This window comes from Podarcis raffonei, chromosome 8 (genome assembly GCF_027172205.1).
Source record: "Podarcis raffonei isolate rPodRaf1 chromosome 8, rPodRaf1.pri, whole genome shotgun sequence".
Classification (NCBI taxonomy): Eukaryota; Metazoa; Chordata; class Lepidosauria; order Squamata; family Lacertidae; genus Podarcis; species Podarcis raffonei.
The window spans coordinates 38129032-38154372 of record NC_070609.1 but is presented as its reverse complement, the minus strand read 5'-3'; the positions used below and the strand labels follow the sequence as shown (position 1 = coordinate 38154372).

Here is a 25341-nt window from a genome sequence, read left to right as displayed (position 1 = left end):
AAAACAGCTGGGAAATTCTGTTCAATGCAAAACCGAATAACTTGCAGAAAAGGTTTGGCCTTTGCCAACCTGGTAACCTCCAGATGGACTACAATTCCCATCAGCAGTCCATAAGTTCTGGAGGGTGCCAGGTTGGCAAAGGCTGTTCCTAAACAATGATTGGTGAAGGGCCACAGTGGGCAATAGAACTGGCCTGGCAAGAGCAACTCCCAATGCAAATTGAATTCGTATTTTAACTCCTGCCCTTTTACTTACTTTGTGACGTTGATCAGGACTTTGCCTCTTCCCTGGTAAACAGAGTTCAGCAGCAACTGTCAGTGCATAGTTAAGAACCTTTCTCGGTTGGGTGATAAAATTAGGTGTTTTTGTTTTTATCAATTGGGAATCAGCTTTGGCTTGGGCTCATTGCATTTTCTGCCAAAGGATATGGCATCCCTAACACAATCTGACCAGAAGTGCATTAAGGTCAGCACCATCTTTTTCTCACAGAGGTGTTTCCGGGCAACCGATAAGCAGGACACAGAAGATGACAGCTGCTTCCCGCAACGTGTATTCAGAGGAATTCTTCCTGTGACGCCGGACCTTCAGCACATACCCATAGCAAGGAGGAGGGCATAGCTCAGAGACTAAGTTGATGCTCTACTTGTAGAAGAGGCCAGGTTCCACCCTCACATCTCTAGGTGGGCTAGGAAACACTCCTGACTGAAGCCCCAGAGAGCCAGTGGCCTATAGACAATACTGAGCTGGGTAGGTTATTAGCCTCAATTGATACTTGAGAGAACTGCCTTGCCCCTTATATGCCTGGTGGGTCGCTGTGGTCTGGAGGAGAGCTCCTTTCAAGCCCCCCAAACATCAGAAGTCCACTGTATAGTGGTTTGGAGCAGGGCTCTCAGCCTGGCTGCACCTGTTTTGTGCAACAGCATTCCTGTCGAGATACAACAGACGCTCACTTCTGTGCTTCTGGAAACAACTGAAGGAATCTTCTGTTTTGACAAGCTTTTCCAGCTGGAGGAGAAGAGTCTTAGGTGCTCATTTTGTATTTTATTTTTGTACTGTTTTAAAAAACTTTTTAAAAGCATTTTTAATGTGTGTTTTTTTCTCAATTGCTTTGACACAGATGCAGATGAAAAAGGTGGTTCATAAATGAATAATAATGAAGCAGCTTTATCAATTGCTGTCCAAATATTTGTTAAATGCTCCTTTACAGCCCCATTATTACAACTCGTGGGAGCAAACTCTATAAACTATGTATTGTACGTGGTGGTACAGCCTTCTTTAGCCCGGTGCCCTCTGGATGTTTTGGACTACAACTCCCATTAGCTATGCTGGCTGGGGCTTGTGGGAATTGTAGTCCAAAACATCTGAGGGCACTAGGTAAGGGAAGGCTGAGGCAAGACTTTAAATCTGTCCTGAATCCACTGCCAATCTATCTCATTAAGTGGGCCCACCTTATAATACTATAAGGGAGAATATTTTTTGGATATGTTGCATAGTTTTATAAACCTTCATTGTATTCCCCTTCCTTGCACAAGCCCCCCTCCCAGCTAAAATAAAACCTCAAACCCTTTAGCTTTTCCTCCTTATGAAAGTACTCTAACTAATTGGTTGCTTGGGTTATTTTTCTGCACCCCTTCTACAATGTATTTTAATTTTATTTTTTTAGTTATGACAACCAGAACTGTACATAGTATTGCAAGTGTAGCCCATGTAACAGATTCATGTACTATGCTGGCTATCTTTGAGGCAGCAATGCTTCTGAATACCAGTTGCTGGAAACCTCAGGAGGGGAGAAGGCTCTTGAGCTCAGGTCCTGCTTTCAGGCTCCCTGTCGGGCATCTGCTTGGCCACTTTGAGAACAGGACTAGATGGGCCATTGGCGTGATCCAGAAGGGCTCTTCTTATGTTCTTATTTTCAGTCCATATCCTAATATTCCCTAGCATGGAATTTGCCTGCCCCGAGCATTAGAGACAGCAGCTCCAACAACAGGAAACTATATTTATTAAAAACTGTTGATACAGTTTCTCACTGAAAATTCCAAGGCAGATTGTAACAGCAATATAAAACTTAATTCAAACCTTTGCAGATTTATTTACACTTATAAAAAAATATTTAATACCGTCTTTCAGCTCCAATTGGCACCCCACTCCCCAATACCGCAAATCAAGGCTGTTTTTCCTACACTCTGTTCTTAAACCAGTTGTAAGTTGGTATACCTGTCCTGTTTTACCCCACAGAACTCTGGTGTGGTGGCCTTTTGGGCAAGCTGAGAATTCCCTGAGAGATACCTTTATAGACCCTTTATGCAGCCCGTACCAACCTGGTGGCCTCCAGAAGTTTTGGACTACAATTCCCATCGGCCCCAACCAGCATGGGATGGGGAGGAAGACAGGGCAATTAAACCTCCATTAAGACGCAGACTGTGAAGTGATGGTAAGGAAAGCCAACTCAACACTGACCCCTGGTGGTTATCTGGCCAATTGACAACAACACTACTATGGTAAAACCCAATGCCCCTTCTCGCACCACCACGTACCCCAGTATATAGGTGGGAATCTGTACTTCTGTTTCTCATTTGATTCATTTTTAGCTAACAGCTCAGTCCGACAGCCAGGAGGCTTCATGCTCTCAACCAGCAAGGATGCTTTCGAGCAAAATGCCTCTTGTGACATCAGCTTTAGGGGCAGGCAGGAATCCTCTCAAACTTCTAATGGGTAATTTCTGTTGTCCTCCAGATCAGGAGAGATTCTACTCAGCTGTTGTCCACTTCAAACTGAGCATCGTTTTCAACTGGCCCTCAAACTGAATGGCACTTTTGCATGTCACAACTCCCTCAATAATCATCCTGGCACGAAGCTGTGGCTGTTAATGTATCCTCTGCATTCTTTTGTAGCACTGGACCCTTCACCTTAGGCCCATCACTTGCAAGATGCTTAACAATGAGCAGTGGGGGCAAGGGGCTACCACCATCTTACTGCTGAGCCACGAATATCATTTGTGGCTTCTGACCATTCATTGTGTCCTGGCGAAAAAGTAGGTAAGGTCCATCCTCAGCTGGCGGCTGCTGCGGATTATTCTCCCAGCTCCTACCGTAAAGGGAAGGAGAAGATCTTCTTGCCAGACTTGCAACGGACTTCGGCCCCAGGGATTCGCACAAGGTATGAAGAGTCCTCAAACCTATTCACAATCTCCTGGAAAAGACAAAGGAGGTGAGAAGGGTGGGAATTATGCAGAGCCCAGGAATCTGATTGGCCCCATAACATTTAACAGGCAGCATGCTGGACGTATTAATATGTGACAAATGTGGGTAGGAGAGGGCTTATACTTCTGAATACCAGTTTCTGGAAACCACAGGAGAGGAGAGCATTCTTGTGCTCGGATCTTGTGCTTCCAGGGTTTCCCACTGAGGCATCTGGCTGGCCACTGCGAGAACAGGATGCTGCACTAGTTTGGCCATTGGCCTGATCCAACAGAGCTCTTCCAATGTTCTTACGGCTTTGTGCTCCCATCTGGGCCCATCTACTTTTGTACTAATTGGTTCTGAGGTCCATTTCAAGGCTGCTGGTTTTAACTTTTGGAGCCCTTCATAGTGTGGGTCCTGTGTGCAGGAAGGAGCACATTCCCCTACACAAACCTTCCTGTGTGCCTGCTCTGTCTCCCATCAACATTTAAATCAGCCTTCCCCAGATGTTTTTTGGAGCAGCACTCACATCAGCCCCAGCCAGCAGGAATTGTAGTCCAAGACATAAGGTTGGGGAAGGCCGATTTAAAGAAGAGGGAGATGTAGAGATAGCTTTATAGTTGCAGAACCTTCTCTGTGGAACTCCAGGTTGAGGAAAGCTCAATAATTCCTAGGTAAGCTTTTCCTCACCAGATGTTGCCCTGAGCACTTCTGCAAACTGAAAAGGTATCTCCAGAAATGCCAAGGCAGACACCTCTATTTCAGCCCCCTGAGCAAGCTAATTCCTTAAAACCTCTATGCTCGTGAATGACATCCAAGGTGGTTACCTGCAACTCCTGAAGACAACTTTCAAGTTCTTCAGAAAGGTTTCCAACACACCACGCGAGGCTGAGATGGAATGAGGGATTCTGTACAGAAGCCAGGAAAAAGCAAGTGCTAAGAATCTGGAGAAGCTGCACTAACCCAGCTAGGTGCCACCACCCCAGAATTCCTGGTGGGAGCTGAGCACCCATGGAAATGAGACTCCAGGGCAAAGAGGGAGGCTTTGGGTGGGCTGGTTGGTTTCTTCAACAAGTTTATGTTACCACAGCTAGTTTATACACATATCACATGAGATCTGCAGTCTTATTTGGGAATACTGGTTGGGGCTGATGGCCAAAATATCTGGAGGGCTCTCGGTTGGTAATTGTATATATATAATGTAATAATCTCTATCTATCTCTCTATGTATCTATAATATAAAATAAACTATATATTATATATATAATGTAATGAACAGTTTATGTAATAAACTGTTTACTTCCAGGGCCTTGGTCATTCAGCAGCAGCCTCTTTTTGCAGACTCCACTCCCTCCTAGAGCAGTGGAAGTCTTACCTTGTAGAAAGAAGGGAGACTGAATTCCTCCATAACTCTGTCCACTTCAGAAACCAACTCCAAGAGCTGAGAATGCCCAGAAGTTACCTCCAAGCCAATGAAGGTCCTGCAGAGAGATTTGACAGAATCTTAGAGCAGTTCAATGTTAATGTTTACCGTGAGTGCCCACTTTGCCCCAGAAGGCAAAGGGCTGAGGGGGCACCAATAGAATGCTGCCCCACTTGAGGCAAACACTGGCTTCCCCCTCCTCTCTACCAACCTTGTCCTTGTGCAATTATTCTGCTTGTGCCAATCAAGCTACAGGATGGCTGGCAATTTCAGCCTGAGGACATGATGCAAAGCAGCCTTTGGCTCTCTGAGGAGTAGCCTCAGTGCCATTCACTCACCTGCTTTTGGGATCATTGGTGTAAATCTTCACCCGATCTGCTCTACAGGTGAACCTGAAATGGGGAAAGAATCCATCTGATTCCTTTGCAAGATGAAGAGGAGAAGGAGGACAGGGGAGAAGAAGTAAGGCATACTGAGACCCAGGGGCTGGGGAGTGCATTTTCTGATTTGCCCCTCCCTGGAGCCTTTAAGTCACTCTCTTCCAGCAATTACAGCTCTCCACACTTACCTTTCCCTTTGCTCCCTTTTACTGATCCAGGTTTTGCTGCTGTTCTCTAAAACAGCTCTTGCCACATCCATTCAGATGTTTTGGACTACAACTCCCATCAGCCCCAGGCAGTGCCAGAATATATAGAGGGCACCAGGCTGTAGCAAAGACGGCTCTAAAGTATAAAAACTGCACACAAATTTTCAAGTGGAATAAGGTCAGCTGATTTAGTAACCATGTGGAAGGGTGGGTGAGTTCCACAAGTCAATCCACATCATGATTCAGGGGTGAGCAGGGAGAGGTGTCTTTTGGTGTAGGTCAGTAATGCCCTGTCTGCTTCCTCACAGAAGAAGTGTGGATTAAGAATATGCACTGGGTCAAGGGGAGGTGGTGCCCAAAGTGCAAGAGGAAGGCGTGGTCTAAGGGTCCAAAGCATCTTACCGGGGGAAGGAAGCCAGGTGTTCCTTGAGGGACTGGACAACAGGGCTTATCCAGTGGTGGCGCAGGATCACACCCTGAGAAAGGCTGATGTGGAACTCTGCCATAGCCGTCAACGATGGCACGGATGCACGTGCACGCAGGAGGATGAGCTGGAGCAGGTCGAGGAAGTCCTCCTGAGCCTCATCTGTACAGAACGGTAGAACAACAGTGGAGGATTGGAGCAGGTGGGTGCATCTCTGCTAAGCTGCGGTGGCAACTTGGTAGTAAGTCATACTTTCCATGCCTCAAATCTCTTCTGTAAAATGTGGATTACAATGGCCTCCTCTACCCTACAGCCACTACCAACCAGTACCTGTGGATGGGTAGAGAAAGATGCTCTTTGTCTACCCCAAGCCTCCCCTAGTCATGATGGCTCTATATTACCTCTGCTATTGGAGGAAGCAGAGCATTATTCTGTATATTGGGTGGGGGAGAGCACAAAGAGCTGGAGAGTGTGATTGAGCTGGTGTTCTGGTTTGGGAGAGAACAAGGCAAGAAGCAGAGACCCCACGGAGTGAGTAGGTGAGGTCTGCATCTGGGCCTCCCTCAACACTTGCTGCTCATTTGATACTGCCCACTGGCTGTGGAATGATTTGAGGTGTGCTTTGTTGGTGGGGAGGAAGGTAGCAAACTGGCAGCTTCCAGGAACTTTGGGGTAGGGGGAAAGTGATGGGGTTTTTTGTGCAGAAAAGGGAAGAGCTGCATGCTCACAGGTGTCTGTGAAAAAGCTCCATGGTGGTTTTGGAAAGGCACTGCAGATATGCCTGTAGCCAAACCCAGGGTGTGGTGTCATAGATATGGCTTAAGCCTCCTGCCAACACTCAGGGTCACCCATGTAACTGGGGGAATGTTGGTCAGCTCTAATGAAAGGTAGGTGTGTGTGGTGGTGATGTCCCTATGAGGCAGACATAGGAGTGGACAAGATCATATCTGGAGCAGTGCTTTACACCGCAACACTTTGTTGTAGTTAAATGATCTGTGGTGCTTCTGATCTGGTTTCCCCCCTCCCACTTCATATTATGAATAGGAACAAAGGAAGCTGCCTTATACAGAGTCAGACCACTAGCCCATCTGGATCAGTATTGTCTACACTGACAGTGGCTCTCCAGGGTTTCAGACAGGGAGAGTCTCTCTCATTCCTACCAGGAGATGCTGGTGATTGAACCAGGGACCTTCTACATCAGTTGTGGCATTCTATTGAGGTGTTTGAAAAGAGCTATCCTCTTAGACTTGTTTAGCCTGGAGAAAAGATTGAGAGATGATAAAGGTAAAGGGACCCCTGACCATTAGGTCCAGTCGTGACCAACTCTGGGGTTGCGGCACTCATCTCACTTTACTGGCTGAGGGAGCTGGCATAAAGCTTCCGGGTCATGTGGCCAGCATGACTAAACCGCTTCTGGCGAGCCAGAGCAGCGCAGGGAAACGCCATTTGCCTTCCTGCCAGAGTGGTACCTATTTATCTACTTGCACTTTGATGTGCTTTTGAATTGCTAGGTTGGCAGGAACTGGCACTGAGCAACGGGAGCTCACCCCGTCGCAGGGATTCGAGCCACCGACCTTCTGATTGGCAAGTCCAAGGCTCAGTGGTTTAACCCACAGCGCCATAGCCACCTTCAAATATCTAAAGGGCTGTCCTATGGGAAATGGAGCAAGCTCGTTTTCTGCTGCTCCAGAGAGGAGGGCCCGAACCAATGGATTTAAATGACAAAAGAAAGGAGATTCCAACTAAACATCAGGAAGAACTTTCTGACTGTAAGAGATGTTTGACAGGAGAACAAACTCTCCAGGAAGGTGGTGGACTGTCCTTCACTTGTGGTCTTTAAACAGAGATTGGATGGCCATCTGACAGTGGTTGGATTAGATGACCCTTTGAGTCTCCTCCAAACCTACAATTCTATGATTCTGTGTCAGTAGGCACAGTTCTATTAAGGATGTCTGGTCAGCCACTGTGGCTCTGTGGGCACCTCCCTCCTTTTGCCCATTGGAATGGCACTTCTCTGCTATACAGATCAAACAGCTGGAAGGGCTCTGCTCCTTGGAGAAAAGGTACCATTTCTGGCTGAATCCCAAAGATGTGTGTTTCCAGAGTTTGACTTCCTAGGGACACTGGGGTCGGAGAAGAGGACAAAGAGCAGAAGGGCACTCACAAGGCACGTAGACATGTGTTGCCCAGTTGCCTCGCTCATGGGGAAAGGTCCGCAGGCGGCCTCCATGCTTGCTGCTGTCGTCCACCACTGTCTCTGCCTCCTCCTGATCTCTGAACATACTTAGCACGCTGTCTGGCACAGGAAGGCGAGGAGCTGTTGAGCTGCAAGGCAGAGGGAGAAAAGAGAATTCCCAGCCCTTTTAATACTCCTCTTCATTTGGAGCAAAACAGGCCAAATGACTCTTGGCCCCTGGACACTGCACACGTTTTTCAGTCCATGCCCTACCCACAACTTCAGCACTCAGATGAGTGCAAAAAATAAGTTGAGTGACTGGATACTAATGGCTCTGCAATGCATGAAGAAACAGAGCAACTCATCATGCCCAGAAAGAGTGAGGTTTGAGGAAAACTGGGCAGAAAAATATTTCAGATGACCACCTCCCTACATCAAATTTGTATCTAGAATTGGGTTTTTCCTGCTCTAGGGAAAGTACTGTAACTAAATACTTACTCTCTGCTTTTTGTGGAGAAGCAAAAACATTGTTGCCTTGTGAATTAACCGCAGCCCTGTATCTCCTTTATTTCAATTGCTATGCTGTTGATTTCAGTCTGAATTGCATTTTAATAATTGTTTTAATTGTTGCAAACCTCTGGGAAACTCTGGTGGGTAGCAGGATGGGGCTGTGCCCCAACCCACTCAGCTTTGGGACAGAATAAGGAATGGCGGTACCTCAGTTGCTGGGGCTTCTGCAGAAGACCCCTGGCTCAGCTGGTGCTTTCTCCTGCCAAAAGGGCCCCAAAGCAGCAAGGCGCAGACCTTGCCTTGAGACCCTAAGGGGCGGCACTGAGGAGCAGACACCAAACTGAGGTGCTTTAAAGGACAGCAGTTGGCACCAATTGCACCAGGAAGTGCATGGAACTGTTGGGAGGTATCTACCAATAGGTGCCAGGAGGAGGAAGAAGGGGCAACAGCAGCACAAACCAGTCTAGCAACCTGGGGTGGCAGGGAGAGAGAGAAAGAAAGCAGGACCCAGCCCAACTGTTCCTGCTGCCTCTGAATTGTTCCCAATCTAGATGGTCCTTACAAGAACCTGCCATTTTATTTATTTATTTCTTAAAAGTTATACACTGCTCGATTGTAGGGGGGAAAACAACAACCTAAAAGCAGTTTACAAAAAATATTTAAGAACTGGTGCCCGAGTTTGCCTTTTTCCTTTTCCCTCCCCACTCCGTCTTCCTTTTCTGCGTGTCTTTTTCGGATGAAAGGGAAGGGGGGCTTTCTGTGTTGAACTTATACGCCCACCTGTCGCCGGGAGAGCGGCGGCCTTGACGTCCCTCCACCGAGCTTGCGCCGCCGGCCTCGCCGCCTTCCCCTTGCACTCCCGAGGATGCGCTCTCATCTTCCGAGTCGGAGCTGCTGTAGCCCACCAGACCTGCGACCGCCGCCACTCTACTCATGGCCGGCACGTCAGGATCTCCACTTCCGCCACCTAGACAGAAAGAGGGACTACTGCGCCTGCGCAAAAGCGCCTCTTTTAATGAGCGAAGCTTGCTGAAGTCATGCTGGTGCCGCCCGGCAGTGGCTATAGACGTTTAGACTCGCGACGCGTAGCGCTGGGAGTCGCTTACGGGTCGCTTCGGGAGAGCCTTTTCCCGCGCGTTCGCGAGTGGGCCGAGCGATAAGACGAACGGTGGAAATCATCATCATGTTTCAGCATCGAATTGGTGTGTTTTGATATTTGACTTCGTAAATCGTATCGTTGTATCGCAACTGTGATAACTTTCTCTATTTAAAAAAACATTTCCCCCCTGCAACTTGTTTTGTTATTAAAATTCATTACAAATACTATGGGAAACGAGGGCAAAATAGAAAATAAGTCAGTGGGGCTCATTATTTCTGAACTGCATGATTTCTCCCAAATATTTCCTAATTTGGGTAAGTGCGGGAAAGCACCAGGTAAGCATCAAGACTAAGATGCATAGTCTTGTTTATAAAACCAGCTGAATTTTGCAATGAGTCAATTACCACAGCAATAGTATTTTAGAGCATTTTCCTATCATGGAAGGAACATTGTGAGATTGCATGATTAAGATCTCTTTCCTTTCCTTTGAAAGGTGTGAACGTTGACTATCCATTTCCAATATCATGACTTACAACTTTGAGTCTTTTGTTCTTCTAGTAAAGTTCACAACTCTTCAAAGCGTGATCCAGCTCCAATTTAACCAGATTTTAGAATCATAACTCTTCGTAAAGTGGTTGGGTTGCTCCATGAATAAGCAACCTGTCAAACGCATCTTGCAGTTAGTTGGTAGTGAAGCCGTGGAGCATTTTTCAATCACTTCAGGCACAACTTCATTTCTGGAATTGTACACATCAGCTTTTGCTAACCTGATAATCCAACATATGGAGGGCACCAGCTTGGGTGAAGGTTGATATATATACTAGCAGTGACCTCAGTAGTTTTATTGCATTTATAACCCACCTTTTTCTCCAAGGACTCAAGGTGGCATGCATGGACCTTCCTGCCCTCACTGAATCCCCACAACCTTGTGAGGTAGATTAGGCTGAGAGGCGGCAAGTGGCCTAAGGTCATCACCCAATGAGCTTCATGGCCAAGTAAGGGGATTTGAACCCTGGTTTCATAGGTCCTACTCTGACACTCTAACCACTACACCACACTGGTTCTCCAAGGGCTTGTGCTCCATGGCACCAGCAGCCACAAATAAGGTTTGAAGTGGGGGGGATGCACCCCAGGTTGGCATAAGTGCAAGAAAACTTTGGGAAACAAAACCTGTTTGGAGTGGGGAGACAGCAGCCTAAGGACTCCTGAGAATGTCAGATGGGCATGGAACTGACTGGATGACTGTTGAGGCCGAGGCAGGGGACAGAAAGCTTGGCGGAATCATCAAACTGTAAGTTGGGAGGGACCCCAAGGGTCATCTAGCCCAACCCCCTGCAATGCAGGAATTGCAACTAAAGAATCCCTGACAGATGACCATTCAATCTCTACTTAAAAAGCTCCCATGAAGGAGACTCCTTCACCTTCTGAGGGAATCCGTTCCACTGTCAAACTTACTGGGAGGGGGCGGAGGGAGAGATGAATGGAATATCCTGGAAGAGGGCCGGAAGCCAGCCATGCTCACCCGCAACAGCCCCACTGACACTTGCTCTCCTTGCACACCCGCTTCTCTCTCTCTCTCCCCCTCTGGACCACTTCGTAGCAAGGCCATCCGTTCTGCTCCTCCGCCTCGGGTCTCTATTGCCCGCAATAGAGAGAGAGAGAGGCGAGGACCTACCTCTCTTTCGGGCGCATCGTGTGAACTCTCCTGCCTTGGGGTTATTATTGTTGCTGACCCGGGGCCGGGGATTTGGAGGCCTGGCGGCTTCTGGCGTCGGGGATGCGCAGCTGCAACTGGCTGCTACGGCACAGGCTGGGTGCGAAAGAGGATCCCCGCTTCCCTGCCTGCCTTCCTAATCCTGCTATGGGTGAAGTCCCCAAAGGATCCCAGCAGCAGCAGCATCGGCTACAGTTTTGCCGGTAAGTGACGGAGCGGAGGCCTCTCCCCCCGGTTCCTCCTTCCTCACCCGGCCCGAGCGTAGCGCGCCGCAGTTCTCCGCGCGGTCCGGTAGAGGGCGGCCCCGATGCCACGGCTGGGTCCTTCCCCTGCTGGACGCCGCCCCTTCCTCCTCCTCCTCCTCCTCTGCCTCCTCCTTCCCCTCCTCCGGCTGGCTCGACGCCGCCCCCCCTCCCCTAGCCGCCGCCGCTTCGCCTCTCCTCACCGCTGGGACTGCTACTACGCGAAGCCGGGGATCCGACGGGGCGAGCAGGCCGCGAGACACCTCCGGGCCTCGCTCTCCAGGTAGGGGAGAAGGGAGGAAGCTGGGCAGGGCGAAGCTAAAGCGCCTCTTTCCTCGCCCCGGAGCTCCTGCCCCGCCGGCCACACGGAGCCGAGCGGGGTGGCGGTCGCTTTCCCTGCGGGCGGCGGAGGAAGGAGGAGGAAAAAGGCACTCCTGGCCCCGAGCGGGGCCGCCTGCCCTGCTCCTTGGACGGAGTAGGCCGAGGCCCGGCCAGCGGCACGGGAGACGCCCCGATAACATGTAAGGCGGCGCTCCCGGGCCGGCGGGGCGAGGCAGCCCTTCGCCTGACCCGGTCGGCCTCGTCGCAACCTATTGGTCGGCGGCCTTGGGCAACCTACGGCCCTCCAGGTGTGTAGATCGCCCCCCCCCGCAACTCCAGATGTTTTTGGCTAGCAAAGCTGCCTGGGGCTGATGGGAGTTGGCGACCAGCAACATCCGGAGGGCGCCTGCCTGGCCCAAAAAAAGGCTGGCATCTTGGCTGGGGGCGGGGGGAACCTTTCCGTTACAGAGCAATGGGGATGAACGATCTCGGTGGGCTCTGCAATGTGGAGAAGCTCCTAACAACCCAGTCACCCCACCAGGGCATTTCTGCAGTCATGGTAGGCAGGATGTGGCCCTGGGCAACCTGAATGGAGAGGACCTGTGAAGCAGCCTTTAGCCACACTAGGGCTCTGGACTGTCCAGCCTACATCTGGCTTCTTGGGGTGGGTGCAGCCCCCCAAGTCTCTGGCAGAGAAGAGCCTTTCTATGCCACCTGGAATCCTTTTTTACCTGGAGGAGGGAATCTGGGACCATCTGTGTGTAAAGTAGATGCTGTGCCACTGAGCTGCAAAACCTGGCAAGGTGAAATTCTCTGTAAGTTGGAAGAGGGCAGATGTATGCGGCTGAGCATCTCTCGAAAGATGGGCTCAAGCAGAGAATCTGGCCAAATTATCGTGCCCTTGAGTGAGGAAATGGAGCTGCTTTTAAAAACTTAAGAACAGCCCTCATTTAAAGCCACCCTAGTTGGTGGCCGTCACTGCCTCCTGTGGGAGTGAGTTCCATAGTTTTAACTATTCACTGCGTGAAAAAGTACCTTTTTTTTTTGTCTGCCTGAATGTCCCAGTGTTTTAAGGTAGTGGAGCAGAGAGTTCACAGTTATGCTGCTATATTGTCTTACACATCTTGAGAGAGTAGATGGATTGGCAACAGGGTGTACAGATGTTTCCCTGGGCTCAGTAGAGCTGTGATCACTAGAGATGATGGGAGCTATAGTACCAAAACATTTGGAGGGCACCAGTTTACAGTAAAATTCTGAAGCTCTAAGGCTGGTCCCCAGATAGACCAATTTCCAAGAAAACTTGTGATAGGTGGCTCTGCTTCACCAAACTGGAAGGTTTCTTTCCTATAGTTTGGCTGTGGATTTGCTTGCATGAATTCTTGAGCTTTTCCCCTCTTAGATTGTTTCTTTTCCATGGGACATTTTGCTTCTGCTTCTCTACCACTTGATACCTGGCTGTTGCTAGCTTGCTTACATGGACAACCATCTTAACACACACACACCTACCCTCATTGTATTGTATGGTATTGTCAGACCTTGGCATGAGGACAGTTGAGAAGCTCTTCCCATCCCCTGGGGCAGTTTTGTCACCTGCATGCTTATATCAGCCTTCCCCAACCTGGTGCCCTCCAGAAGATTTGGACTACAACTCCCTTCAGTCCTGACTATAGGTTAGTGATGGTTGGAGCTGATGGGAGTTGTAGTCCAAAACATCTGGATGGTACCAGACTGGGGAAGTATGGTTAATTGGTATCCAGCAGACAGAGGGGTTCAAAAGATGGGCTGAAGATGCAGTAGGGATTTATTTCAGATTTGTATTTTGTGCTTTCCAGATAGCTATGCAAATGCTAGATGCAACTTTGATTAGCGTTCAGCTTAGTGTTTGCAGAGCTGATGTCATATTGTCAACAAATGATGTTTGTCTACCTGGCTGCCTCTTTATATTAATTTTAAACTTTTTATTTTCTTTGTGCAAGGGTCTTCAAAGAACGAAAAACAACAATCTTGAGCACAGTACAAAATGGATTGTCCCCTTTGTGCTATGGCAGGAAAGACAGAGGTGAAAGCAGGCAGGTTGGAGGGACGGCCTTGACCCATCCCATGCCAGCCATGTAGAAAGTGAACTTGGCCTTTGAGTTACCCATTTTGTGGCAGGGTGCTTGTACAAGTGCTTGCTGCCGTCCAGAGAGATGCAGCTTGAACTGTACACACAGTCCCTGGTGACATCCTGCCCTGTTTCTGGATGTTTATTTATAGCCAGCTCTGTTCCATGGACTTTTGATGGGGCAGGTTAGCAAATAACTTAGTAGTGTGGACAATCTTTGGCAAAGGAGAATTGTGATCAGTGGAAAGTGTATTTTGAAGCTCCAGCTTGGGCAGAGCCCAGTTTTCCAGAGTTTTCAATAATAATAATAATAATAATAATAATAATAATAATAATAATAATTATTATTATATCCCACCCATCTGGCTGGGTTTCCCCAGTCACTCTGGGGTAAACTGGTTTCGGCTGAAAAACAAAACAAATCTCACAATACTTTAGATGTGCATTTTTGTGTGTGGATATAAATAGGTCAGCCTTTGCCAACCAGGGATGCTCCAGATGTTCCAGGCTACAGTGGTTGCTGACTGAATAATAATAATAATAATTTTTTATTTGTACCCTGCCCTCCCCGTCCAGAGCCGGGCTCAGAGCGGCTAACATCATATAAATAATACAACATGCATAAAAACAAGCAATCAATTTATTAAAATGCATCCCAAAATTAATTCAAATAAATTAAAGTTAAAGTTAAAACTGGACAAATGACAATCCTGAGGTTAAAATTGAAGTGGATGGGGGTGCCTCAGGTCAGCAAAGGGTGTTCCATGTTGAACACCTGGCACAACGAGGAGCTATCAGAATGATGGAGATCTGGGCAGGAGGAAGAGGAGGAGAGAGTCGATCCTGGGAGAGCCCCTGGTTGTGCTCCCCAAATCAGTGAGGGGGAAACATGATGGAATGGGTATTCCTTGCTTTGGAAATGATGTCAGGTTGAACATTAGGAACAGAAAATGGATCTTGAAGAATTGGTGTGTACTATTAGTTCAGCAGGGACGAAACTGTAGCCAGAAGCGTGTCTTTCTCCGCATCCCAGCAAGCTGACCAGCTTTTTTCCAGAAGTGCCACTGAGACTAAAATGCCACACAGATCTCTGGGGAAAGGGTCCATTTCAAACTACCAGGTTATTAATAAATAAAAAGAAACTGAGACATCTGGGTTCTGGCTCCATCAGTCATTTTCTTCTCTCCCCCGCCCCCCGCAACATATATGCTACCCTAATATGTTTAATAAGCTCATATGGCTGCATCAGGTTCTAGAGGTCAAATATCCTCAGGTGTGTTTAGCCTGAAGGTTAGGCCATTGCAATATATTGGCTTACTAGCTTAGCTTGAGTCCAGAGTGTGTTCTACTTGCTTCCTGGATTCCTCTTCAAGCTCTTTCCTACCCAAGCATATGAGCGGACAGAGAAAATACCGTATTTTTCGCTCTATAACACGCACCCGACCATAACACGCACATAGTTTTAGAGGAGGAAAATCCGTAGGCTTGCCACCCGTAGGCATTCCCTCCATAACACGCACAGACATTTCCCCTTACTTTCTAGGAGGAAAAAAGTGAGTGTTATGGTGCAAAAAATACGGTACTCAGTTCTCTTGACATCACAGGCACTGTGTGCCCTACAACCTAAATTATCAAATTATCTACCAGGGCTGATGTTTTTAAAGGACAACAAGCATGGTAAAGCAATATAAATGCTCCTGGGCAGACTGTAGATTGAAAAGGGTATGAAAAAGGGAACCCTGGCCATATAGACTTACACAAAGGGATTGTTTAGGTCTTTTAAAAAGCATAACAACATTAGATAAGCCCTGAATCTGGGTTAGGCCGGACACCTCCATCTAGTCTAATATCCTGTTCTCTCAGTGGCCAGCCAGGTGACTATGTTTTAATTGAAACTTTTTATAACATTTTAACTCTTTTAAGATTTTTTTTAAAAAGCAAGTTCATCAAAAGATTCTTGTAGGATGTACAAACAGATAAAATACAAAACAAACAGGAACAAAACCCGAAACTAAGGCATAATTTAGCCTGGATATCGCACCCCGCCTCCACAAACTCTAGCGTCACAAATAAAATGAGAAAGTTGGATAGCTTTCTACAGATTCACAGTAAAAAATGTAAAGCACATTTCAAGAAGCACATAATGTTTTTGTCTCATTTAGCTCTGGTTTTCAAGCCAGTGACCAACAATGTTTGGGAATCTTGTCCAGCTACATAGATTTTTGAGATGCAGGTGAAATAAATTGACCCTCCTGTTGAGTCACATAAGTTATGAGAGGGGACCCCGTGCCATCAAATGTACTTTTCAGTTTGACCCCTCTCAGACATCAGTTGTTGTTTTTCAGCTCACTTTTCCACTAAAGCCAACCATTGCACCAAAACCTTTAAGACAAAATTGTGTGTGGTGTCCCCATTGATGCACAATAGGATGTTTTGTTCATTTGTTTATATGTTGTGGATGTGTTTGCCACTCTGGGCTCCTTCGAGGATATAAATTCAATAAATACATATGGGAAGCCCACAAGTTGGACCTAAATGCAATAGTACTCTCACTTATTGGGATTCCCAAAGCCATTGTGGCTAGTAGCCACTGAGAGCCTTCTTGTCCGTGTATTGTCTAATTTTTTGTTCCATAAATATCTTGTGCATGTCTGTCTATGCTGCTTGCAACTAGTGTGTGTCCCCTAGTGAAATAGGCCTCTTCTTAGAGTTAAAATGTTAGTGGCGACAGCTGCTTGCTTCCAAGCTTCTTATTTTTTAAAAAAAATATTTTCCAAAGTTTAGTGCAGGATGTCTTGAAATGGGTGGGTCCTTCAGGAGAGATCTGCAGCCATTCCAGTTGCTCATTTGGGAGTTCTCGTTTCTTAATTAGTGAGTGTTTTGTTGCTAACTTCAAGACTGCCTTCCTGGCTAGCCTTGGAAGTGTCCGTTGATAATTCTCCAGTAGCAATTGCTTTGAGCTGCAGAGCTTTTTTTTTTTTAGTATAGTCGTGTATTTGGAACTTGCATGGCAGAGTTGTGAACAATTGTTGTGTAAGTTTTCAATATAAGCTTTCAATACGGAAAAAGGTTTGTCCCTAGTTGGAGAAACACTTCTGCAATCTCCAGCCTGCGGTCTCTGGCCTAAAATAAATTTTTTGTTTGCTTGTTCTCCCTGCAGTTGTGGGTGGTGGGGAGGTAATCGTTAGTAGATTAAATATACTTTTTAAGCGAGATAAGCAGCTTTTTGTCTGAATTGCTGTCTTTCCTTGCAGGTTCCCTTCCTTGTTACCCATTCTGGTGCCAGGCAAAAGGCCTCCTGCATCCTTTAGGATGTCCCGTCTGCTGGTGTCTGCTTTGGTTTGAGACGTACCGCGGTGGGGAATTGTTGCGCCCAGTGCGACGAGTTTGTCACCTCCAGGTTTGGGAGCAACTGCTGCGAACTCAGATCTCCTTAATTGATTTGCCTCAGTCGAGAAGCTGAAGCCCTTATTGTGGAAACCCCGATTTCTTTTCCCCAGCATGTCAGAAAGCTGGCCGCAGCAGCCCCCACAGCAGCAACCGCCGGCGCCGCACCATGCTGGGACCACTGCCCTCCCGGAGCATCCCATCACCTCCAGCGCTGTGGTGGAGAATCCCTTGGGCTGTGCCGTTTACGGCATCCTCCTCCAGCCGGAGCCCAGCAGCCTGCAGCACCACACTTCCATCCCAACTGGCGGCGGAGAGCCCTCCACAAAATGCGGGCTGTGTGGACACGACTTGGGGCACCTCTCAAACCCCCAGGAGCACCAGTGCCTGCAGGGGGGCCATGACCGCTCCTTCCAGTGCACCCAGTGCCTGAAGATTTTCCACCAGGCCACCGATCTCCTGGAGCACCAGTGCCTGCAAGTGGAGCAGAAGCCCTTCGTCTGTGGCGTCTGCAAGATGGGCTTCTCCCTGCTTACCTCCCTGGCCCAGCACCACAACGTCCACAACGGCAGCGCCGCCGTCAAGTGCTCCATCTGTGAGAAGACCTACAAAGCCGCTGCGGCTGCTGTGGCAGCCCCTGAGGAGCCTGCGCCACCGCAGCAGCCAGCCGCACTCAACCGGACTCCCGTGGAGAAGCCCTACAGCTGCTCCATCTGCCAGAAGCCCTTCAAGCACCTCTCGGAGCTGTCGCGGCACGAGCGCGTCCACACCGGGGAGAAGCCGTACAAGTGCAGCCTCTGCGACAAGAGCTTCAGCCAGTCCTCCCACCTGGTGCACCACAAGCGCACGCACAGCGCCGAGCGGCCCTACAAGTGCACCGTCTGCGAGAAGGCCTTCAAGCACCGCTCCCACCTGGTGCGCCACATGTACGCCCACTCCGGGGAGGCCCACCTCTTCCGCTGCAACGTCTGCGAGCTGCACTTCAAGGAGTCCTCCGAGCTGCTGCAGCACCCCTGCACGCCAAGCGGGGAGCGCCCCTTCCGCTGCGGCGCCTGCCACAAGGCCTTCCGGCGCCCCTCGGACCTCCGGCAGCACGAGCGCACCCACAGCACGGAGCGCCCCTTCCAGTGCGACCTCTGCCAGATGAGCTTCAAGCAGCAGTACGCCCTTATGCGCCACCGCCGCACCCATAAGGCGGTTGCGGGCACCACCGCCACGCCAGCGCCTTCCGCCGAGCAGGAGCTGCCGGTGGGGCCATTCAAGTGCTCCCTGTGTGAGAAGGGCTTTGTGCAGCCGGCCCACCTCCTCTACCACCAGCACGTCCACGGCATCGAGAACCTCTTCAAGTGCAACGCCTGCCAGAAGGGCTTCAGCCAGTCCTCGGAGCTGCTGCGCCACCGCTGCGTGCAGAGCGCCGAGCGGCCCTTCAAGTGTGCGGCCTGCAGCAAGGCCTACAAGCGGGCCTCGGCCCTGCAGAAGCACCAGCTGGCCTCGCACTGCGCCGAGAAGCCCCTCCGCTGCACCCTCTGTGAGCGCCGCTTCTTTTCCTCCTCTGAGTTCGTGCAGCACCGCTGTGACCCAGCCCGCGAGCGGCCCCTCAAGTGCCCAGACTGCCAGAAGCGCTTCAAGTACGCCTCCGACCTGCAGCGCCACCGGCGGGTTCACACCGGGGAGAAGCCCTACAAGTGCCCCGCCTGCGAGAAGGCCTTCAAGCAGCGCGAGCACCTCAACAAGCACCACGGCGTCCATACCCGGGAGCAACATTACAAGTGCATGTGGTGCGGGGAGCGCTTCCTGGACCTGGGCCTCCTGCAGGAGCACAGCGCCCAGCACACCTCCACTGACAGCACGTACCCCGTGACACCTTGCCTGCCCTGAGCATCTCCCCCTGCTGGCGGGAAAAGGTTCATGTCATCCTTCAAGCCCTGTTGGCGCTGGGCTTAGGCTACGGCGAGCGACTAGGCCATGTGGGACCCTTTCCTTCTCCTTTGCAGACCAACCTGCGAACAGTGGAGGGGGTGGGGAGGGCTAGAGCAAGCAGCGGTGGCCTCTGTGTGAGCACTGAGCTCAGCAATTGGTCAATTCAGCCCATTTGCTCCTATGAATGGGTTGAGTGTACCTTCGGAACCAGCTGTGACTCAGGCCTGCTTTGCTGCTCCAGGCGCAGTGTCTGTTTTTTGGGTCAGGATGAATGTTCCTTAAGCCTGCCAACCAAATCCAGATCCTCATCTTCCCCCCACCCCTGCCCCTCATGATTCATTAGTGTCTGCAGAGGGGAGTGTGATATTCAAAGAAATTTGCTGCTTGAGATTTATAGGGCAGGACTCCGCAGCAAGGGAAGCCAGGCAGGTGAAATGGTGAGAGATGGACTTAGTGGGCGCGGCTTCCCTTAAGGTGCCATCCCTAGGGAAATTCTGCTTATGTGCGTCTGTTCAGTTCAAGCGTACATCCGAGAGAGGGAAACTTCGAAGGGAACCAGCTACTAGATGGTCCGATTAGTCTTTCACCCTTATACATCCAAGAGAGAAGGCCCCAGAGCAGCCATGCCTTGTGCTCCTCTTCCTGGCTTCTGTTGTCCAAAGCCGTCAGGGCTAGAGGCTTTTCATTTCCTCCAAACACCGGAGCTCTCAAGGTGCTGTCTAAGCCAGTGGTGTGAGTGGTCCCAGGGCAGCGTGAAAGGCGACAGAGAGGGAGGGTGTGGTGGAACACAGTTACATATTTAAATGTCTTCTAAAGCCAGAGCAAAGCTTCACACTGTAGGGGGGAAGGTTCTCTGTGTCGTTTCTAGGCTCTTATCAAAATGGAAGGAAAGTTTTTTGTTTTGTTTTTTACATGCAACTAAAAAAAGAATTTGGTGGAAGGAGCATTCAAAATGCGCTGCTAGATCTGTCCTGGAATTGTGATCTAGAGGAGCGCCATTTGCTTTAGTGGTATGATTGGCAATAAGATAAGCTACAGCTGGTATCACAGAGACTTTGGAAATGCTTTCCTTTGGGACCGTTCTGTGGGACACTGTGTGTGTGTGGTTTATTGCCCTTTCCACATTCAGCCCCCAAACTGTATTAAATTGGGAGGCTGCTGCAGCAGGTAGAGCAAGAACTGTCGGTGGAGCAGCCCTCAAAAAAAGCTTTTGTTTTTTATCTGTTTCACATGGGACACACAGAGTGGCACTGGGAAGGCCATTTTCTAGCCCTGGATCCATCCTGCCAGTTGCCCAGGACATGAAAAGAGGACAGAAGTGGATCATTGGGATGGGTCTGGCCAAAGTTGCCTCTCAAGACCCAGAGCCGTGTGCCTGTCCACATGCAGGGCCTGCTGACTTGTCTTTCACGACACCTCAACTGTATAGAACTAACTTTTATGGAGTTTGTCTTCATTATTTTTCATATTGCTTTTTTTAAAAAGCAGTTTAATATTCATTAAAAATCTGTGTAGCTCAGTAGGCTGTCCCTTGGAATCCTTAAAAGACGTCCGCTCAGGTAAAGTCGTTGCATTCTGACGTTACTGAATAGTGAGTTCATGATATGCTGCGTAACTACAGGAGTGACACCGGTCATGAAAATTCCTCTTCTGTTCCTTTTCTGGGGAGGAAGCTGGTGACCAAGAGGCCAGGAATGGTCTTGCAGAACATCCGGTTGTGCTCTGCAGCAGGCAGGGCAGATTGAATTGAAAAGGCCTGGGTGGGTCACCTCGTCCGTCGCCTGCTAAGCAGGATGTTTTGAAAGGAACGGTCCCCTTCCCTCTGATGTCTGCTCAGGAACTGCTCAGGAAAGCAGGGAGGGTCCTTTTATGGGCAATTTCTTCTTCTTTTGTCCAAATGAGTTTCCAGGCCTGGTGTCTCCAGTGTTCAGCGGAGGAACCAAGGCAGTATTGACAAGGCTGCAGGCTCTCCCTTCCCAAGGCTCAGCTGCTCAGGAAGCTCTTGCCTGCCAGTGATCTCAGTTCCATACTGGAGGCCTTGTCAGGGGCTATTCCCCCTTATCCCCACCTTCTGCTCAGAGAGGCCAAACACCATGCACAGGGAGAAGGGGTAATAGCTGCATGTTTGGGGGAGAAGGCCCTGACCTCCCCCTTTTGAAGGAGGTCTTCTCATCAGTCACCAGAAATGTGATTAGGAAAAATAAATCTGCTTGTGGTTGGGGCTCTCTGGGGCTCTGGGACTTAAAGATGAAAGGAAACAAACAGCGATTCTCAGAAAAGGATTTGGCCTGTTTAGTTAGCCCAACCTGGTGGAGCTCCACGTTTTGGACTACAACTCCTATCAGTCTCCGTGCCAGTTGGAGCTGATGGGACTTGTAGTCCAAACCATCTGGAAAGAACACCACATTGGGGAAGTCTGAGATAGCCAGTGGGCCTGTTCTCTGCCTTTAGGACATAGGAAACCAAACAAGGCTAAATGTGAATGCAGTCCAAGTTGCCTTTCTCTGTATGTTGCTTTATTTGATGGACAGATTTATCCCACCCTTCCAAATAGCTCAGGGAGGTGCACGTGGTGGTTCTCCCTTCAGCCCCCGTCCCAGCCCATCTTTTTCCAATCCTCACAACAACTATGTGAGATTGAAAAAGTGCAGTTGGCCCAAATGAAGTTTCTGACTGAATTGAGATTTCAACCAAGGTCTACCTAGACTAAGTCCATTGCTAGCCACCAAACCCCACTACCACTGCTGTAGGGCTGGGCATTTGACCTGTAAGATGGTGGCTGGGTATTTTAAAGTATTGATTAGAATCATGGAAACAACACAGGAAGACATCATCATCAACATTTGATTTTAATTCATGTAAAACTGTCACTTTTTCAGCAACAAAGTTAAGCTCAAAGTAGCTCCCAACAATAAGCAAAACATTGCAAATGACATCCCAACAATTGTAAAGTATAATAACATAAAAACGCAGTAACATCAGGAAAGCAAGAATTAAGAAACTGCAGTCCAATACCAGCACATAATATGTAGATTTGATACCTTGTGCCAGTGGTTTTCAACCAGTGTGCCGAATGATGGTCAGGGGTTCCTCTTTCCTTCCCTCCCTCCTCTGATGCCCTCTCATGTCTCTGCCTCCCAAAGGCTTGCACAGCTGTTTGTTACAGTAGCTCTGGCTATAGCTGGCGAATGGTGCCTCGGGGGCTGGCCAGGGGGTGTAGGAGCTGAGGCAGTCTCAGAATAAGCAAGCAAGCAAGCAGGCAAAGGAGCCTAGCCAGCCAGTCCTCCAGCCCTTGCTGTTGGGAATGGACAAACAAGTCCCAGGCCCCTGTGGGGCAGTGTGAGGAGGTGCCTCTCTTTAGGGCAGGGGCAGCAGCAGTGGCTGCCCAGAGGACTCCCAAGGAGAGGAGAGAGGAGAAGAGGCTGAGGGAAAACTCCACAAGGGAGGGTGTTCAAAAAAGGGTGAGAGGCTGCCAGCTCTGTAGGCAAGGGGTGACATAACTAGGCTCCTGAACCCCACAGGGGTGCCGCAGAAAGAATGTACACTAGTTAGTCAAGGGAGTCATGGACTCAAAAAGGTTGAAAACCTCTGCCTTATGTTAATGACAACCTTCTCTGCCCCTTCCCCTAGGGAGGAAGAGGTTGGAAGAGCATCCATAGGGCTCCCATTTCCCACTTTATCCTCTCTACAGCTGCCTCAGCCAACTTGCAGTTGTGGTCCAGACATCTGGAGGCCACCAGGCTGGACAAGTGGCCCATGCCACTAATGACTGCTTGCATTCCATTTGGAAGAAACCTGCAACTGTAGCAGGTAAACAGTGTGAAAGCTTTTGTCCTTGGCTGACGCCAAGCTTGTAACCCTCACTGACTCACCCTTGCTAACAAATGGCACCACCATGACATTAAAAAGGGCAAGTTGCCATCTGCACAACAGCATTCATGGAATATTTCTTGTACAGTACATCATTATTGTATTTAAACCCTGCCTTTTCCCCAGACCAGGACTCAAGGCAGCTTACACAAATTAAAACAACACAGATAAAATACAAAAAGCTAAAAACATATAAAAGACAATTAAGAAGTAATTAAACCATAATAGAATTAAAACCACGCAAAAACAAACCTATTAAAATGCAGCAAAAACCACACAGCACTATTAAAAGCCCTTTCCTTAAAAACGGTTCCCAAAGGCTTGTCAGGATAAAAAGGGGTTTCACTTGCCAGATGGACAACAAAGAGAGCCAGTCTGGCTTCTCTAGGAAGGGAGTCCCAAAGTCTGGGAGGAGCCACTGAAAAGGCTTTTCCTGTGTCCCCACCAAGTGTGCCAGTGCAGGTGGTGGGGCTGAGAGAAGGGCCTCCCCTGAAGATCTCAGAGCCTGGGCAGGGTCTTATGGGAGAATATGGTCCTTCAGATAGCCTGGGCCTAAGCCATATTGCTCTGTTTATCCCAGTTTTTGGATGAAGACTGTTTCCCAAAGTGGTATCCATCTGTTGCTGGGCTGATACTTTCTTGGGCAGAGAGGTGCTGCAGCAACCAATCCAACAGCCCTTTGCCCCCTGGCCAAGGGCAGCAGCCAGAGGATGTTTCACCTCCCTTCTGTGGCCCAAGGGCAATCTTGGTGAAAAGACTAGGCAGGGAGCTGACCAGCATGCCAACTCTACTTGCCATTAAACAGAAGTGCATGCGGATCTGTGACTTACCGTATTTTTCGCTCTATAGGACGCACCCGACCATAGGATGCACATTGTTTTAGAGGGGGAGAACAAGAAAAAAAAATTCTCCCCCTCTCTGCTCAGCGCCCCTTCAGCAAAGCGGCAGGAGAAACGGAGCCCCTTCCATTTCTCCTCCTGCTTCGCCGAAGGGGCGCTGTGCAGCTCTCCCTCTCTGCTGAAGCCAGGAGAGTCTTGCTCTCCTGGCTTCAGCAAAAGGAACCCAAAGCCTATCCCTGAAGCCTGGAGAGTGAGAGGGGTCGGTGCGCACCAACCCCTCTCGCTCTCCAGGCTTCAGCGAAAGCAACGCGAAGCCTCCAGAGCGCGGAGGGAGCGCTCCCTCTGTGCTTCGGAGGCTTTGCGTTGCTATCGCTGAAGGCAAGGAGCCTGCATTCGCTCCATAGGACGCACACACATTCCCCCTTAATTTTTGGAGGGAAAAAAGTGCGTCCTATAGAGCAAAAAATACGGTATACTGGTATCACCGGTGAGGACATGAAATGTTCTCTGGGAAGGGAGGGCAATCACTTTCTGGGGATGCCTCATTCTTCTAGCCTACCATGACAAAACAAAAACCAGAAGCTCCTGCAGGCCCAATCCAGCACCTGCCTGGGATGTTCTGTGGGCTCACAACACGCAGGCCCCTTGTACATCCTCCCATTGCAAAATGTTGAACATTCCAAGCCATCCTGGGAACTGGCTGAGGTATGTTTGTAAGTCTAAGCATGCCTCTTAGCCCTGTGGAGGCTGAAGGCATCAGCTGGGGACAGGGGGGTTGGCCCAAGGTCTCCTGCTCCACTCGCATTGCCAGGATAAAGTAAGGGGAGCCAGGAGGAGGGATGAAGGAGCCCTCCTGCTTCCTTCTCCCTCTTGGGAGTGCAGCCAGGCTGCTGCCAAGTCAGCCTGCACCACCTTTTGCTCTGGCTCCCTGTATTTGTCCTTTGGGCACAGGTGAAGGTTAGACTAACTGACTTCATGTGATGGAGCCCTTCAGGCTTGGGCTATACAGAGGCCAGAAATCACCTCTCCTCGCTTCCATCATGATCACAACAGAACCACTTCATATAGCACTGAGACTGCAAACTGGGGGATAGGAGCTACAAAGAGACGTTCCCATCTGCTCCCCCTTCCTGTCCTTTACCTCAAAAAATGCATCCCCTACCAGACATAGTGCTGTCTCTGAACCTGAAAGTTCTGTGATCAGGGACTTCAACGGATCGCCCATTCTCTGGCCCCTGGCAATGCTTTCCCTTTTAAGTCCCACTAGTCTTCATTTTGTTGCAGCAATACATTGAAAAGCTCTGGGCCAACAGGCTTGATGGCTGCAAAGAACCAAAGATGGTACCTCCTGAATCTGGTAAGACATGCTCAGTGAAGGCTGGCCAGCAGTCTCTTCGTTGTGAACCACTTTGCTGTAGCATGCTGGGAAGAAGGCCAAGACAGTTTTGGGGTGGGGGGAACTAGCTATCCTTGCTGCTCCCCTCCTGTTTCCTCATCCCCCACTTTGAAGTGTATTTTATTTGACCAGGAAACGCCTTCTCTGCACC

General features: G+C 49.4%; 2 protein-coding genes across 9 annotated transcripts; one reads left to right on the top strand and one right to left on the bottom strand.

The window, feature by feature from the left end:
- Positions 1-2550: 2550 nt before the first annotated feature.
- On the bottom strand, positions 2551-11661 carry USB1 (U6 snRNA biogenesis phosphodiesterase 1). 3 transcript variants are annotated; one of them, XM_053399350.1, is made up of 7 exons: positions 11557-11661; positions 7777-7937; positions 5591-5774; positions 4941-4994; positions 4555-4660; positions 4007-4087; positions 2551-3189 (listed from the first exon to the last, which is right to left on the bottom strand). In XM_053399350.1, the coding sequence occupies exons 2-7, from the start codon at positions 7892-7894 to the stop codon at positions 3085-3087; spliced, it is 648 nt and encodes a 215-aa protein (XP_053255325.1). In that variant the 5' UTR covers positions 7895-7937; positions 11557-11661; the 3' UTR covers positions 2551-3084. The 3 variants fall into 3 exon arrangements, with proteins under 3 accessions (XP_053255325.1, XP_053255323.1, XP_053255324.1); XM_053399348.1 differs by lacking the exon at positions 11557-11661 and adding an exon at positions 9079-9265; XM_053399349.1 differs by lacking the exons at positions 4007-4087; positions 11557-11661 and adding an exon at positions 9079-9265.
- Positions 9420-20604, top strand: ZNF319 (zinc finger protein 319). Of its 6 annotated transcripts, XM_053399347.1 has the most exons (4): positions 11890-11982; positions 13651-13792; positions 17033-17178; positions 17279-20604. In XM_053399347.1, the coding sequence occupies exon 4, from the start codon at positions 17280-17282 to the stop codon at positions 19041-19043; it is 1764 nt and encodes a 587-aa protein (XP_053255322.1). In that variant the 5' UTR covers positions 11890-11982; positions 13651-13792; positions 17033-17178; position 17279; the 3' UTR covers positions 19044-20604. The 6 variants fall into 6 exon arrangements, with proteins under 6 accessions (XP_053255320.1, XP_053255317.1, XP_053255318.1 ...); XM_053399343.1 differs by lacking the exon at positions 11890-11982 and adding an exon at positions 11539-11636 and having other exon boundaries at positions 17033-20604; XM_053399341.1 differs by having other exon boundaries at positions 17033-20604.
- Positions 20605-25341: the final 4737 nt, after the last annotated feature.

Bases quoted from the DNA above. Each gene is read 5' to 3' on its own strand.
- USB1 (XM_053399348.1), bottom strand. From the start codon at position 9,233: ATGAGTAGAGTGGCGGCGGTCGCAGGTCTGGTGGGCTACAGCAGCTCC. The intron at 4,995-5,590 runs GTAAGATGCTTT...TCCCCATTTCAG, and splicing joins CACCTGGCTTCCTTCCCCCG to GTTCACCTGTAGAGCAGATC. The intron at 3,190-4,006 runs GTAACCACCTTG...TGTCTTTTCCAG, and splicing joins GTTGTCTTCAGGAGTTGCAG to GAGATTGTGAATAGGTTTGA.
- ZNF319 (XM_053399345.1), top strand. From the start codon at position 17,280: ATGTCAGAAAGCTGGCCGCAGCAGCCCCCACAGCAGCAACCGCCGGCG.